Source organism: Gorilla gorilla, chromosome 10, assembly GCF_029281585.2.
Source record: "Gorilla gorilla gorilla isolate KB3781 chromosome 10, NHGRI_mGorGor1-v2.1_pri, whole genome shotgun sequence".
Lineage (NCBI taxonomy): Eukaryota > Metazoa > Chordata > Mammalia > Primates > Hominidae > Gorilla > Gorilla gorilla.
In genome coordinates this window covers 145,851,845-145,867,204 of record NC_073234.2, presented here as the reverse complement: position 1 = coordinate 145,867,204, position 15,360 = coordinate 145,851,845, and the positions used below count along the sequence as shown (strand labels likewise).

The window sequence follows — 15,360 nt, the reverse complement described above, 5'->3', positions numbered from 1 at the left end:
GGCTGCCTCTTTCAATTAATTTTTGTGATAAAATCTACATAAAATTTATCTAAAATTGGCCAGGTGTAGTGCCTCAGCCTGTAATCCCAGCACTTTGGAAGGCTGAGGCAGGTGGATCACCTGAGGTCAGGAGTTCGAGACCAGCTTGGCCAACACGGCGAAACCCTGTCTCTACTAAAAATACAAAAATTAGCCGGGCATGGTGGCATGTGCCTGTAATTCCAGCTACTTGGGAGGCTGAGGTGGGAGAATTGCTTGAACCCGGGAGGTGGAGGTGGCAGTGAGCCGAGATCACGCTACTGCACTTCAGCCTGGGTGACAGAGCGAGACTCTGTCTCAATTAAAAAAAAAAAAGATATAAAATCATTTTTAAGTATATAGTTCAGTAGTGTTAAGTATGTTTACATTGTGCAAACAATCACCACCATCCGTCTACAGAACTCTTTCCATCTTGCAAAACTGCCATCTTGTTTTCAACAGCAGCTGCACCATCTCACCTTCCCACCAAAAGTGCACGAGTATTCGTTTCTTCATATCTTCACCAGTACCTGTTTTTTCCATTTTGTTTTTGATCGTAGTGTGAGGTGGTACTACAGGGTTCTGAATTGCATTTCCCTGGAGATTCGTGGTGACTGGCATCTTTTCTTGTGCCTGTTGGCCACCTGAATCTCATTTTTGGAGAAACGTCTTTAGTTGGGTTTTTTGATGTTCTTTATATGTTCTGGATATTAACCCCTTAGCAGATAGATGACTTGCAAGACATTTTCTCCCATTCCACAGGTACTCATCACTCTGCTGTGTCCTTCACTGCACAGGTGTTTTGATGTAGCAGACTCTTTATGTCATTTCCTAGACCATAGAAACAGAGAAACAAACAGGACTCCGTGTTGCCCAGAGCCAGCCACTTTTGAACTTGGTTTAGGCACTTTATGGGCAGATGAGTTTGGGGAAGAAGTGATGTGGTAGGCCTGTGAGCTGCTTGGTGCAGATGACCAGCAGGCAGATGGACTTACGGATCTCGACTTTAGACAAGGCATAGATATGTAAATGAGTAGAAAGATCTGGAAGGATATATACCAACCTGAAGCAGTAATGTCTGAGGAGGTATCAACAGACACTTTCTTTTTCTCCATATTGTTTGAATGTTTACGATAAGAACGTGTCCATGAGTAAGAGGGAGGACAGTCTTAAGGCTGAGTAGATCAGTAGCGCTCAAGCTTGCTGGCATGTTAGGACCACCAGGTCCCCACCGTCTGAAGGTGTCCGTCATTGGTCTGGGCTGGTGTGCTGAGCGATGGTGTTTTTAGCAGCTCCGTAGTGCCTCAGATCAGCCAGGCCCGAGAACCACTAAATGAGATCTGCCAAGGAGTGTTTCCTTCAGAAGCCTGATCCTAAGAATCCCAGGGGCTCTTTGACCAAAAGGCAGATTCCTCAGCTCCTCACTGAACAGGAGAAATCAACACCCCAGGAAAGGGGCTTAGGACTCTGCATGTTGCTGAGGAAAATTTGGAAACCCTGACTTAGAGTCCTTTCAAGTCCTGCCACTTTTGAACCAGAATAAACTCACCATGTACCTGTACTGAGCTGTATTCCTTTAGCTAAAGCAAGATGTGGGTTTCTAGAAAAATAAATCGTTCTTCTGCCTCACCCCTGGTGTTTTAGGGGGAGCTGAATGGGCAGAAAGGCCTTGTGCCCTCAAACTTCTTGGAAGAAGTGCCTGACGACGTAGAAGTCTATCTTTCTGATGCTCCATCCCACTACTCTCAAGATACGCCAATGCGCTCAAAGACAAAAAGGGTAAGCAAACCTATGTAGCCTTTTTAATCTCTGTCCCGTTCTGCCATATGTGGTCTAATACAATCTTTGCACTGATATTTTTATATCTTGGGCCGAAAAGCATATACCCTGAATTTTTTTTCTCTGCCCTTAAGCCATGGGAGTTGTGCCTAAAAATTCTTAATTCTAAATCTTACTCATTTTACAAAAAAAGACCCTTTCAATTCTAATCAATCAATCTGCCTTTACTCACAAAGAAATGTCCCATCCTACATTACAGAAGCACATTTCAGTTTGATCAAGAGTGAAAAGGGGATGGCTCCTCTTCAGATTTGGTGGGCAATGGAGGTTATTTGCCCTCTGTTAGGACTTTAGTCTCTTCACAAGGATCCAAGGGCTTCTCAAGCATATTTAACTATTAGACTACATTCATGTTTAGTATCTCATTTTTATTTTATTTCATCACTGCAAGTTTTTCTATATTATATTTTTATATATATATTTTTATTTCTTTGCTCATCTGCTTGGAAACAGAAGAAGAGTGTTCATTTCACACCTTAATCAGGCAATGTAGCCTTCACGTAAGTGAGCAACTGAAGATACCGATAAAGATACCAACTTAAGCTACCTTAACCGGGCCATTGTGGTAGACTTAAGGCTTCATTGTGGGGTTAAAAAAAAAAGATACAAAGAAATATGTCTCAAAAAACTATTGGACCTAAATAATTAGAATATTACGTGGTCTCAGTTGTAAAGCAACTGAATTTATAGTGAAGCAAATCATCTTTAATAATCATTTCCTACTATTTGCATTAAGAATATTTGAAAGGCCAACATTGGGAACATATTTCTTAACAAGCTAACTGTGTGTTTACATAGAGAGAGCTGCATATTGCATTGTTAGCCACTCTTGGAAAAAGCACAACCTAACAAACATGTTTACTATAGGAAGCTTTACTTTAGAAACTTAACCCAAGGTCAAGCAGATGAGTAGTGAACACAGGTGATCGAGTGTTGGCTCTGAACACTCCAAACACTGGCTCGAATGGCCAGAACGTGTTTTCCTTAAGTAACCCTGCCTCTACCTTACGAGAGAGCTATGCTCCTCCTCAAAGCACAATCATCCTGTGACAGAAGTTGCTGCAACACGCGTTTGTTGTTGGTATACCAATGCAATACTAAGTTGATGAAGCACGCAGCTCAAATGATCACATTAGATGGAATAGATGGTATCTTCAGGTGTACTTTGGGATGCTTTACTAGGTGTTTTCCATTAGAATTAGACCTTGATTTTAAATCCAAGCAAGCTTGAAGCCCCTTGGCTTACAGCATTTGCCTGCTGAATACTGAACACTCACATGGCAAGAGTTGCTCTGGAGAGGTAGGGCCAGAGGAATGCTGCTGCACTGCCAACTCAGGCACATGCTTAGCTGTAAAGGGAAGCGAGGTGAAGTCGTCCTGCAGCGTATTAGAGTAAAAGTCTGCCCCTCTGAAGCACTATTAAGCGCTTAACGTATATTGAAATACTACCATGTGCTATCTACTGAGGAAGATTCATGTTCAATTATTTGGAAATAATGCAAGCATCCACTAAGGGCCTTTAAGCTTTCTTTGATTATAATTAAGGTTCATTTTAGTTTTTTTTTTTCTTTCAACCAGTGTGCCATCTCCAATATTTCTATAGTATACTAACCACCCCAGGAATGCACTTTAACAATATCAGGATTTTATATAACCAAATAGTTTCAAATACAACAAAATTCCCTTTATGAACTTTCGCTTTTTAAGACTACTGATGGGTACTCGGCCAACTTTACTATCAACCTAATTTCAGATCATGTCTCCCCTGCCCTTAGTCTTCATTTATGAAGTGAATTATTACCTGCCTTAGCTTTGCCAAAGCAACGGCCACCCCGCACTCCCTCGAGACAGAGAAACGGAACCCACACATTTATGTCTGGGGCCTCTCTCTGGCGTGCTGTGGGAGAGGACCTTTGCTTCTCATGGCATACTTCAACAACTGAAAGAACAAATGAACCCCCCCTGACCTTTCCTGGTGGGAAACGGGGACAGTACGATGTTACCAAGTGAATTCTGTTGTTGGCGCTCACACACTCAATAAACTGTAACACTGTACCTACTAGGTTCCTCCTGAGGGTTCAGGTACAGCAAGGAGAGCTCCATCCCCCACAGTCCATCTCCATTCGGGGTCACCTACGTCATCTATGGGTTCTGGTAGTCCTGGGAGAGGCAGGGAAATGTCCTCGAAAAAGAAAAAGGGGCTGCTTTCCAAAGGCAAGAAACTGCTGAAAAAGCTGGGTGCAGTGAAATGATTCATGTGCTTCCGGACAACTGCCAAATCTATGTAATTTTCTTTAATTCCAAACTAGGGCTTTCATGACTCAAGTACTTCCTAAAAAAACCCAATCTTCTCCCCTGACACCAGTAGAGAAATGCACTTTTGCACTACCAACCACTTTAAACCAACCACGAGAACAAAGAGGAGCGGTTGCTCTCTGTCACCGCTGGCAGTCTGCTCTCATTGTCCAAGCTCTGATTTGGGAGGTGGGAGGGGACGTCTTATTAACAAACGGGGGCGCATAGCTATCACCTGTAGCTCCCTCCCTACCTGTAATTCCAGTCTTTGTGCATTTGTCATCCGCCCTTAAAGGAATGATTTTCAACCTTTCTCCCTTCTCAAAATGCTTGCCTCATAATGCATAACTTTCACTTTGACTCTGGTCTTGAAATTCCTAGTTTAATTCGCCTTGATGTTCTGCCTTATAAATGCACAATGATTTGTACTGTCTAATAAAAACACAGTGTATACTTTGTATGTGTCGTGCATTCAGTGGTCTTCATCCTCACTGACACAGTGGTTCGAGATCAAGTTGTACAGGCTGTGCATTTTAAGATACTAGTTTCAGTCTTTCAAAGCCAGCCAGGCTACACACAGAAAATGTTTACTCAATCATTCAAAAAGAGAAAAGGAGAGAAAGTAACTTTGTTTGGTAAAGCACCAGTACTCCAACCTTCCAGAAAGCCGATTATCTTCATTGCTTTTAATGTTCTATTCTGTGGCATATGGTTTTCTGTTACTTTCGTTGTCAAAATGCCATACCCAAATACACAGCAATGAATGGCACACAAGTAATCCACATAATGCATAAGCCACACCAAAACCAGACTCAGTTTAAATCTGCTCCAAATGAGTCCATACCCATCTTCATCATTGGCATTTGAACAAAAGACTTACTTACAAAGTTGCTGGCAGATGTATTTGATGGTTACTCTTTTGTAATTCTTGTCCACTTGTAAATTGTTTTTACTCTTTATACATACTTTTCAGACTGCCTTTCTTTTGTAATTTATGGACGGTTTATAAATGAATGACAAAGGTTTCCCCACTGTATCTTCAAAAACTCTATTATAAATTGTAATATAATAGTATGTGGTAGATTTATTAAAGGAAATCCATGTGTGGTTAAGCTCTGTGTGGGTGTGTGCATGTGCACAGTTAGTGTAAAATATTTTCTAGAAATAAAATTTGTTATTTTATACAACACTGTTTATTCTCTTTGTTTTAAATATTTTATCATAGCGGGATAACTGAATTCCTTTCTCTTAATGTTTACAAAAAGCACCATAACCTTACAGTTTCTGGGAGTATTTTTTTTTTTTCCAAAAATAATTTTGGTCTATGTTTTGGGAGCCATTGACAATGTTGTGACACTCTCGTACTACCGGTAACAGTCCAGTCAGTGACAAAAGGTCATTCGCACGGAGTCAGTCAGTATAAGCACTACCAGGATGAATTCAAACACAAATTGTTAATTCCCTCTGGCAGCTTTAGAATTCAAGTGAAATTAATGAACGGCTACAGCAACATAATACAACAAAATATAACTTCCCAAATACACAGAATTTTCCTAAAAGCCTTATTTTAGAATTCTCCAAGTAACCAGATGATGTCTTTTCAAAGAAAGAGGTAAAACCAACACACTTACAGCAAGATGAAAATATAGTTCAAGTACATAATTTCATGAACCTATAATTTATCTCATAATTGCTACCATAATATCTTTTTACCTACAGTATTTAGAGGAAAAGTTGAAGACTTGCTAACAAAAAGTATCCAGAACTAATGTTTCTCTAAATCTTTTGAAAATATTTACCAATTCCCCAAAGTATGAAAATGTAGGCAAACCTGAAGTAATAATGAGCTGGTCTTAGCTTTTCTTCCCCCCATTTTATAAGTAAGTACAATTTTCCTAAAACCAAAGCACCCACCCTGAGGACAAGAAAGTGTTTAAGTCACATTTAATTACTCATTCCAGCCCCAACTCCCTCCCAGACTGAACTGAGAGTCACTTCAGCAATCTCCCTTTTCTGGTGATAAGAGAAAAACCATGTTTTGCTTTTGTTTTATGAACGAAAATTGTACCAGACAAGTTAGGAAGCTCTCCATTACCAGTGTGAGTGTAATTTTCTGTCTTCACAGGTTAGTCTAAAAGTGGAAGCCCAAACTGTACAGAGTACTCAAAGAACAGAAACCATTTCCTCTTGCAGTTAAATGGCTCCAACCCTTCCTCCCGCTGCTTCTAAGGAAGTGGCTGCAGCCCTGACCCATGAGCGCCTCCCCACGTTACCATCCATTTGCCTCTGCTGCTCCCCATCCCCTGCCAAATAAAACAAGTGATTCTTTCGATTCAGACTGACCCTCCCATTCTCATCCTGACCTGTAAAGGCACAATTTTCATTGAACAACAAACAACTATACCTAAATTCTTAATTTCATTTTCTGTTATGACTTTCCTATGTATATTCAAAATGAGAAACTTTTGCCAAATTTCGTTTTGCAGTTACTTTTCATTCACATAAACATTTTTCTATCCTCTCGCTAACACTTTTCAAATAAACTATTTGCTTAAACTAGAACACAAAACTCCTGTGTTCCACCAAGTGAGCTTTACTGTATTTTCTTATTCTTGAAAATTATTTAAAGCTGCACTCAAAAAAAAAAAAAATGCAAAAATCCCCAACTTTCCAGAAATTTCTACGGTACTTTTTTCTGTGGCCCCGAGGTAGAGGCAGTCTGGCAGTGATGAACTGGGTTCTTGGGAAAAGTTCTGCTAAATAAAGCTTGTTTGCAGGTATATTGGAAGCTTTTGGGAAAAGAAAGAAAACCACATTGAAAGCCTCATTCATATTAAAAGAAAAAAGACATACTTCTAAACATTTTTAATTTTGAAAAGAAAACCATTTTATCTGAAGTGCTCTTTCATATGGGTAAAGAAAAAATACCTAGCTATCCCCTGGCTGGCTCCATGCACCTCTGCGTGCAAGCTCACTGTTGCAGCCGGACTTCAGGCCCTGGTGTTGCCAGCTGGCGCAGCCCCTTCCTGCAGCCCCTCTCATCACAGAGAACTGATGCCTGGGACTACCAAACAGTATATGGAGCTTATGGTAGAACAACAATAACCAAAGTCTCTAAAAAAGAGGATGAATCAAGTGTCAAAGTGAAATTAAGAATACGAAAGAAATCCGACCCTATGTGGAAATACTCCACGGAGCAGGAGGAGCTATGCAGAGAGAGTGCTGAGAAGGCCCAGGTACAGGCTTTCCACCCACATGCATGGGAGGGGCCTTCTCTACCTTTAGAACCTTACCCCAAAGACGTCAATAAGGAATCCATAAAATACATACAGCAAACACAAAATGCCCAACTTCACTAGCTGAAGAAATAAAAACTAATCACACAAAATTTTTCTGCTCCAAAGTTACCCAAAAGCCAAACGTGAAACCGCTGATATTGGGGAGGATGGGAGCTCCTGCCGAGGGGGCTGCAGTCTCTATCGTGTGTCTTATGCACTTGGCCAAGTGACTTTCTAAAGCCTTGAACGTGTGTGTTTATGTCCTTTAAGTGAATCTCATTTCTAGGAATCCAACTGAAAAGAGATATCTAGGCAAGAATTTAAGAACTAAGAAATGTATCACATTATTATAACAGTGAAAAGTGGTAAATTCACAAAAAAATCCAATACCGGTCTAGTGAAATCATAGCTATTCATCACAGGATTCAAAATTCACCAGGTAACTGACACACACATGAAGACGGTGACTGGGTCATCACAACATTCAATATTCACCGGAACTGATGCACCCACGTGACGACGGTGACTGGGTCATCACCACATTCAGTATTCACCAGGTAACTGATGCACCCACGTGATGACGGCGACCGGGTCATCACAACATTCAATATTCACCAGGTAACTGACGCACACGTGATGACGGTGACCGGGTCATCACAACATTCAATATTCACCAGGTAACTGACGCACACACGTGATGACGGTGACCGGGTCATCACATTGAATATTCACCAGGTAACTGACGCACCCACGTGATGACGGCGACACGGTCCTCACAACATTCAATATTCACCAGGTAACTGATGGACACGTGATGACAGTGACCGGGTCATCACAACATTCAATATTCACCAGGTAACTGACGCACCCACGTGATGACGGTGCCCGGGTCATCACAACATTCAGTATTCACCAGGTAACTGACGCACACACGTGATGACGGCGACCGGGTCATCACAACATTCAGTATTCACCAGGTAACTGACGGACACGTGATGACGGTGACCGGGTCATCACAACATTCAGTGTTCACCAGGTAACTGACGCACACACGTGATGACGGTGACCGGGTCATCACAACATTCAATATTCACCAGGTAACTGACGCACACACGTGATGACGGCGACCGGGTCATCACAACATTCAATATTCACCAGGTAACTGACGCACACACGTGATGACAGTGACCGGGTCATCACATTGAATATTCACCAGGTAACTGACACACACACGTGATGACGGTGACCGGGTCATCACAACATTCAATATTCACCAGGTAACTGATGCACCCACGTGATGACGGTGACCGGGTCATCACATTGAATATTCACCAGGTAACTGACGCACACGTGATGACGGTGACCGGGTCATCACATTGAATATTCACCAGGTCACTGACACACGCATGTGAGGACGGTGACTAGGGGGAAAGGCTCTCGTGGTCACAGGCCCTTATCAGGAGCAGCATCTCTGTTAAGGTTCAAGGACCCCTTACGCATGCCCCATGGGTGTCGCAGGTGGCCTGTCTGCATCCTCACCCCTCTCTGGCCCTTCTCCATTTTCTCTGACACTCAGACCCTCTCTGCTCGCTTGGCCTCATCTACCACAGCTGGTGTCTGCCTCCAGCCTCCCTACCATTCTGCTGGGGTCTTTGCCTCCAGCCTCGTGACCATTCCGCACTTCACAATCCCTATTCCATTTAGTTACCAGAAGAAGATACATGTAAGTAAGCATACAAATTGAAAATAATAAAGCTTTTTTCTAGTCCCTTCTGAAAAGACTTCTCTGGGGATAGAGTAGGAGGAAAAGGGATGGGGGAGGAAAGGGTTAAACAACAATGCTGCCTTCTGATAGCATTTGATGAGCGGTCACCAAAACAGCTGCCTCTAATTTTCCAATAAAATCCTTGTAGAGACGGCTGGACTTGCGTCAGATTTGGGGCGTAATCTCCACACACTGTGAGGGAAAAGCAGAGAGAGCACGGCCCCAGCGAGAATTTCCAGCGCTGTCTCACCCGCGTTGTTCCTGAAGACATTGTTTCCGAAGCAGAGACGGTGAGAAGGCAGGCGGCCTCACCTTGGCGAGAACCCGGGGCTCAGCAGCCCTTCCTCTTCCTCAGGCCCATGTGCTGCTGGTTGTCCCTCATCGGAATCAGCAACTCCTGAGGAACTTAGTAGGAAGCAGGGAGAGAACAGTGAGATGCACACAGCCATTCTAGGGACACAGCCCTGGCGTGCGGTCCACATGACAGAAGAGGGGAAAGAGGGCGAGGGCCCCGGGGACAGCACCTGCTGGGACTGTGATTTTCCATATGTGCCAGTGCACAGAGAACTATGTGGGGAAGGCAGGAGGCTTCAAAGCAGTGAGACAGGGACCAGATAAGTTGTGCAGGCACCGGTCCTGGAGAAGAAGCTGCCCAGCGGGTGAGAGACAACGACCAGGCCAAGCCAGCCTACCGTCTAGCCCAGTGATGGGTGGGCCGCATACAGCCCTCACCTGTGTGAGAGGAGAGAAAGAAAACAACAAAAAGAAAGGGAGAAAGGGAGGGAGGGGAAGAGGAGCAGAAAGAGAGGGAACAAACCAAACAAGGTCTATGACAAATGACTTCAGAGTAAGGGGTAGGAAACAAGACATGAGATCCTTGAGTCAGAGACAGAAGATGTGGTCAGAAACAAAAAGAGTATAACTGGTACCCATTGCCCAAGCTCTAATTCCAAAGGAGCAAAGTGAACGGGACCAGTGATGCCACACACCCACAGGTGGCTGAATTGGAGCAGGGGAAACCTGGGCTGAGGGACCCCGGAGTCCTTTATAATGGGCAGTAACCTTGTCTGACTTTTGCCCTGAAGCAAGATATTATTTTTATGACGCTGGCCTGTAAGCATGCCTGCCCTCTGCTCTGAAGGGAGACACCATCTCTACGTTCTGGGGCAGTCTGCTGTACAAACAATCTCACAAACATCATCTGGACAAAGGTAGTCAGTACTGCTTCTCACCAGACAGGTAGAAACCCAAGACAGTGGACCACTGTCTCACAGCACTATTTTCAAATGTATTACATTCCAAAACCTGGAAATGAAGACATCAGAAAAGATTAAAATACCTATTCTATCTGCAGTACTAAGAGTATGAAGCTGAGTAACAGAAAAAAACTTGTTATAAAACTAAAATACTAATCACAGTGCTGATTAGATTGAACAATACACCACAAAATCACAACTAAGCTTGGTTACTATTTTTTAAAAACTTGGGGTTCATGTTAGGAGCTCTGGTTTCCAACAACATGGTAAATTAACCCTGGCTACTAAGTGGAAGTTAAATTATCAAATGGCACTAACTTAGAAATTTTATAAAATACACTTCTAAAGAACTCGTGTATCAGCTATATATAGAGAGAGCTGGATTACAATGAAAGCACGACAAGCTTGCAGGATGCAGGGAAAGAAATGCTTCAAGGGAAATTTATAACTTTATACGAGAAAAGACACACTAATGAACTTAAGATGTTAGATAGGAAGAAAAGATAACTGAAGAAAAGAGATAGAGTAGAAGCCAGTGACACAGAAAACAACAATACGAGGTTGATGTGAACTAACTTTGAACTAGACTAAAGGAAATACAGCTGGAAAGGCTGATCACAACAAACAGAAGATGTTAATACTTTTAAATTAAAAAGAACATAATCATACAGCCGATTTTATAAAGATGAAGTATTATCAACTCTCTATTAATAAATTAGAAAACCCAGAAAAAAATAGACAAATGCCTGGAAAAAGTGTAAAATAATGACACTGATTAATAAAAAATTGAAAGCTTAAAAAAATGATAAGTACAAATGAAACCAAAGTAATAGTTAAATTTTTTTCCATAAGAAAAACTTCAGGCCTAGATAGTTTAACAAAAAGAATCCTACCAAATACTCAGATCACCCCAATCTTATATAAACCCTTCCAAAAAATAAAAAGACAACACCCTTCAAGACATTTTAAGAGAAGTGTATACCTGGATACAAAACCAAAGATAGGAAATGAAAAAATTGTAAGCCCATTTCATCATGAATATAAGTGTAAACACTCTAAACAAAATGTTAGCAAACAAAAGCCAATGGCATATTTAAAAAAAAGAACCAAGTTAGTTTATCCTAGGAATGCAAGAATGATTGAATCTGAGAAAATCTTAAACTAACATGAACTATGTTAACAGAATAAAAGATAAAAACCATATCATCTCAATAGATATAGAAAAACTAAAAAAACTCAATAGAAATGCCTTTGAAAGCTCTTAGAAAGCTATGAATAAATTGTTAACCTGGTAAAAGGTGTTTATAAAAATCCTATAATGGATGTAATCTTAAATGGAGAAAATTTAATAAAGTGAAAGCATAAAGATTGGAAAGAAGAAAACAGAATTATCATTGTTTGCAGAGGATACAACTGCCTACATAGAAAACACAAAATAATACAGGCAAATCATTAGAAATAAAAGTGTATTAAAGCAGCTAGATGTAAGATCAATATTAAAAAGCTCAATTACATATACTTGTAAAAATTAGAAAATATAATCCTTAAAACATTTACAATGGCAACTCTAAAAGCACTTAGGAATAAATCAAACAAAAATGTACAATATCAGTACACAGAAAATTATGAAACTTTATGATGGAAGACATTTTAAAACTCAAGTAAATGGGATAATAAGCCATTTGGAGGATGGTAAAACCGAAAATCGTAAAGATTGTTTACTCTCCCTACATATTCCTATTGATTCTATGCAATTTAATAAAATCTTAAGCTTTTCATGAATGTTACAAATATATTCTAAAATCCATTTGGAATCATAAAGGAAAGTGTCCTACCAGACATCAGGATGTAGGTAAGTATAGTAATTAAAACAATGGGATGCTGATATTGGGATGGATCAACTAACTGATCAATGACAAATGGCCCTTCACATTTATGGGGCTGTGATGTGTGAGTGAGGTTTAAATGGAAGATCAGTGGAAAAAAAGAAGCCAGGCAAGGTGGTGCATGCCTGGAGTCCCAGCTACTCGGGAGGCTGAGGCAGGAGGATCACCTGAGCCCAGGAGTTTGAGGCTGCAGCAAACTATGATTGTGCCATTGCAGTTCAGTCTGGGTGACAGAGCGAGACTCAAAAAGAGAAACCGAAACGAAAAGAAGACACTCTTCAGGAAAGGGACGTGGAGGTGGAAGACAACTATGCATTCCATATGGAGAAAAGGGAAATTGTTCCCTTATTTTAGACCATACAAAAATCAACTCGCTCTACTCTAGAGATTTAAAGTTTTAAACTTCTAGGAAAATATAGATGAACATATTTCTGACTTTGGGTTAGAGCAAAATTTTTAAAACACAGAAAACTCTGTCTATAAAAGAAAAACTGGCAAATTTGGACAAGGATATGCTGTAAATTTTATTAAGTTCAAAACCAACTAAAAATAAATAGTAATTAATACTGACCCATGTACATTTGCTAAAACTTTTTCAACAGGCAAGGGAATGATAATTTCAACAGCATCCACTTTGGCAGCAGAGAGGTCAGGAGACATGAAGGGGTGGTGTGCATGGGTGAATGGAGACAGGAAGGGGGTGGTGTGCATGGGTGAATGGAGACAGGAAGGGGTGGTGTGCATGGGTGAATGGAGACAGGAAGGGGTGGTGTGCATGGGTGACTGGAGACAGGAAGGGGTGGTGTGCATGGGTGAATGGAGACAGGAAGGGGTGGTGTGCATGGGTGAATGGAGACAGGAAGGGGTGGTGTGCATGGGTGAATGGAGACAGGAAGGGGTGGTGTGCATGGGTGACTGGAGACAGGAAGGGGTGGTGTGCATGGGTGAATGGAGACAGGAAGGGGTGGTGTGCATGGGTGAATGGAGACAGGAAGGGGTGGTGTGCATGGGTGACTGGAGACAGGAAGGGGTGGTGTGCATGGGTGAATGGAGACAGGAAGGGGTGGTGTGCATGGGTGAACGGTGGCTATTGCCATGGTTTAGTTCCAGGATTGGGAGATGGGCTCAATGGGGCTTATTATTAAGGATAATTATTTCCTTATTATCATTTCCTTATTAATAAGGAAAATAAAAGATATGCAGGGGTCAATGATAAACTCTTGTAAAACAAGGATTATGACAGCTCCAATTCTGAGCATCTGAGCCTTTCTAAAAGTAAAAATGAAAAAAGAAACAAATGATCTACTTATTCCTGTCTTAACTTCTCCCATGGCATCCAAATAAGAGGATCAGAGACAAAGTCTGAAGCAAACCATAACATTCCCAAACCACAGCATGTGTGGTACTGATGGCGGTGGGTTAGGTCTTTGGACAGACCTGCACAGGGAGATTCAGAAGAACATGCAGCAAGGAGCTTCAGAAAGTTTCATTTGAAAAACAGACATCTATTAAGACAGACAAGTGAAGGACTGATATGTTTTTAAGGCCAGATTTGCAACTTAAATATCATTTCAGTCACCTGGTAAAAAGAGCATGACTTTTGATAGGCATAAATTTAAAATTGGAGGGAAGGGAGGAGAAGTAACATTTTTCAACAGCTTTAATACCCAGTTTCTGAATTTTTGGGACATCACTGTATCCAGAAAGCCCCGAGTCACAGATTTCAGTGCAAGTGTCAAATAACAAACATGTCTGTTTTGCCTTAAAATCTCAAGACACTCCTCAAACTGATCCGGAAAGCTGAAATAATAAGTTCTTATCATCTCTGAATGTGCATGCAACTGCCCTGAGGTGTGGAACATGAGCACTTCGCAGCCAATGAAACATCTATAAGCCGTTCACATAGACGCATCTTCAGGAAAACAGGTTAAACTGCATCATATATTAAAGCAGTACTTACATTAAGTTAAAAATATATTTGAGTGGGTGTTTTGTTTCACAGTTAAGTAGGTAACTATGTTAAAGAGTTACTAAAATCAGGCATTTGATGAACGAAAGCAGCACAGCAAATGAACTGGAGCAAAGTCTAAAAAACCCACGTAAGGATGTTATGAAATAATGATTTCAACAGTAGCTCATGGTAATGTTTCAACAATGAAGAAAGTGCTTTAAAAGACAATTTTGAATTACACGAAACACTTTAAATTCCATCCAATTACAAGCTTTAAGAAAGCTTCTGAAAATAAATCTGTAGCACTGTGGACACACTGGTAAAGTGGGCAGAAATATATTAATTAACATTCTTTCTCATCACCAAGCCAACTAACTATGCACTTCATTACCTATGGAAATGAAAACTAATAGTTCATCAAAAGCAAAGACTAACAGCCCTGCAGTATAAAAATCATAATAGTGTATTATGGTGAGCGTGGAAGAGGGAGAGAAAACGCACAGCAATTTTACCGAAAAAGAGATGTTGTGTGTATTGTTTCGGGGAATTTTCTCTAAAATATCTTTCCCTTCTCCAAAATATTTCAAATACAAAAACTGGAAAATGAAACTGATAATAAAACAAAGAGTAAATAACTTCAAGATGAGCAACTGTCAGATTTTTTATTTTTAAAAAAAAGTCATCTTTTTTATTTTTTAAAAAGGTCATCTATTTAGGGTCTCCTCTCAGGGAGGTAACATGTTGGGAGGCATTAGAGGACAAAGGTGGACAAGACTCTGTTGGTTTTCTATGACCAAGGTTTGTTTTAAAAGATGAAAACATACAATAGCTTGAGTATCTGTCCTTTCATGGCCAAGCTTGTATAAAACCACGATGCACCCCAGCATCTCTTCTGGAAACATGCTGGGCATCCCAGGAACCACTTCATACGGTAATCAATAAAGCTCCTGACTTTGGACTTCTTGACCCTCAAAGAGGGTCAAGAGGTGCCATTCAACATATGTCATTAACATGTTCTTGTTGCTTTATGGGTGAACATCATTTTGTACCATTTGAAGCAGCATTCACCCGT

The 15,360-nt window shown here is 41.0% G+C and overlaps 2 protein-coding genes across 21 annotated transcripts in view; one reads left to right on the top strand and one right to left on the bottom strand.

The window, feature by feature from the left end:
• The window catches only part of RIMBP2 (RIMS binding protein 2), a 329,547-nt gene extending 324,939 nt beyond the window's left edge, over positions 1–4,608 (top strand). For 8 of the 14 annotated variants that reach the window (XM_055357617.2, XM_019039233.4, XM_055357624.2 and 5 more), the window contains 2 exons: positions 1,663–1,797; positions 3,921–4,608. In XM_055357617.2, the coding sequence (XP_055213592.1) occupies positions 1,663–1,797; positions 3,921–4,109 (324 nt within the window). In that variant the 3' untranslated portion in view covers positions 4,110–4,608. Of the gene's footprint in view, positions 1–1,662; positions 1,798–2,310 lie in introns of all 14 variants that reach the window. The other 6 variants (XM_055357621.2, XM_055357629.2, XM_031000824.3 and 3 more) reach the window with 2 other exon arrangements.
• Positions 1–15,360, bottom strand: part of PIWIL1 (piwi like RNA-mediated gene silencing 1) — a 72,313-nt gene that overhangs the window by 11,478 nt on the left and 45,475 nt on the right. The gene's annotated exons all lie outside the window — the stretch shown is intronic.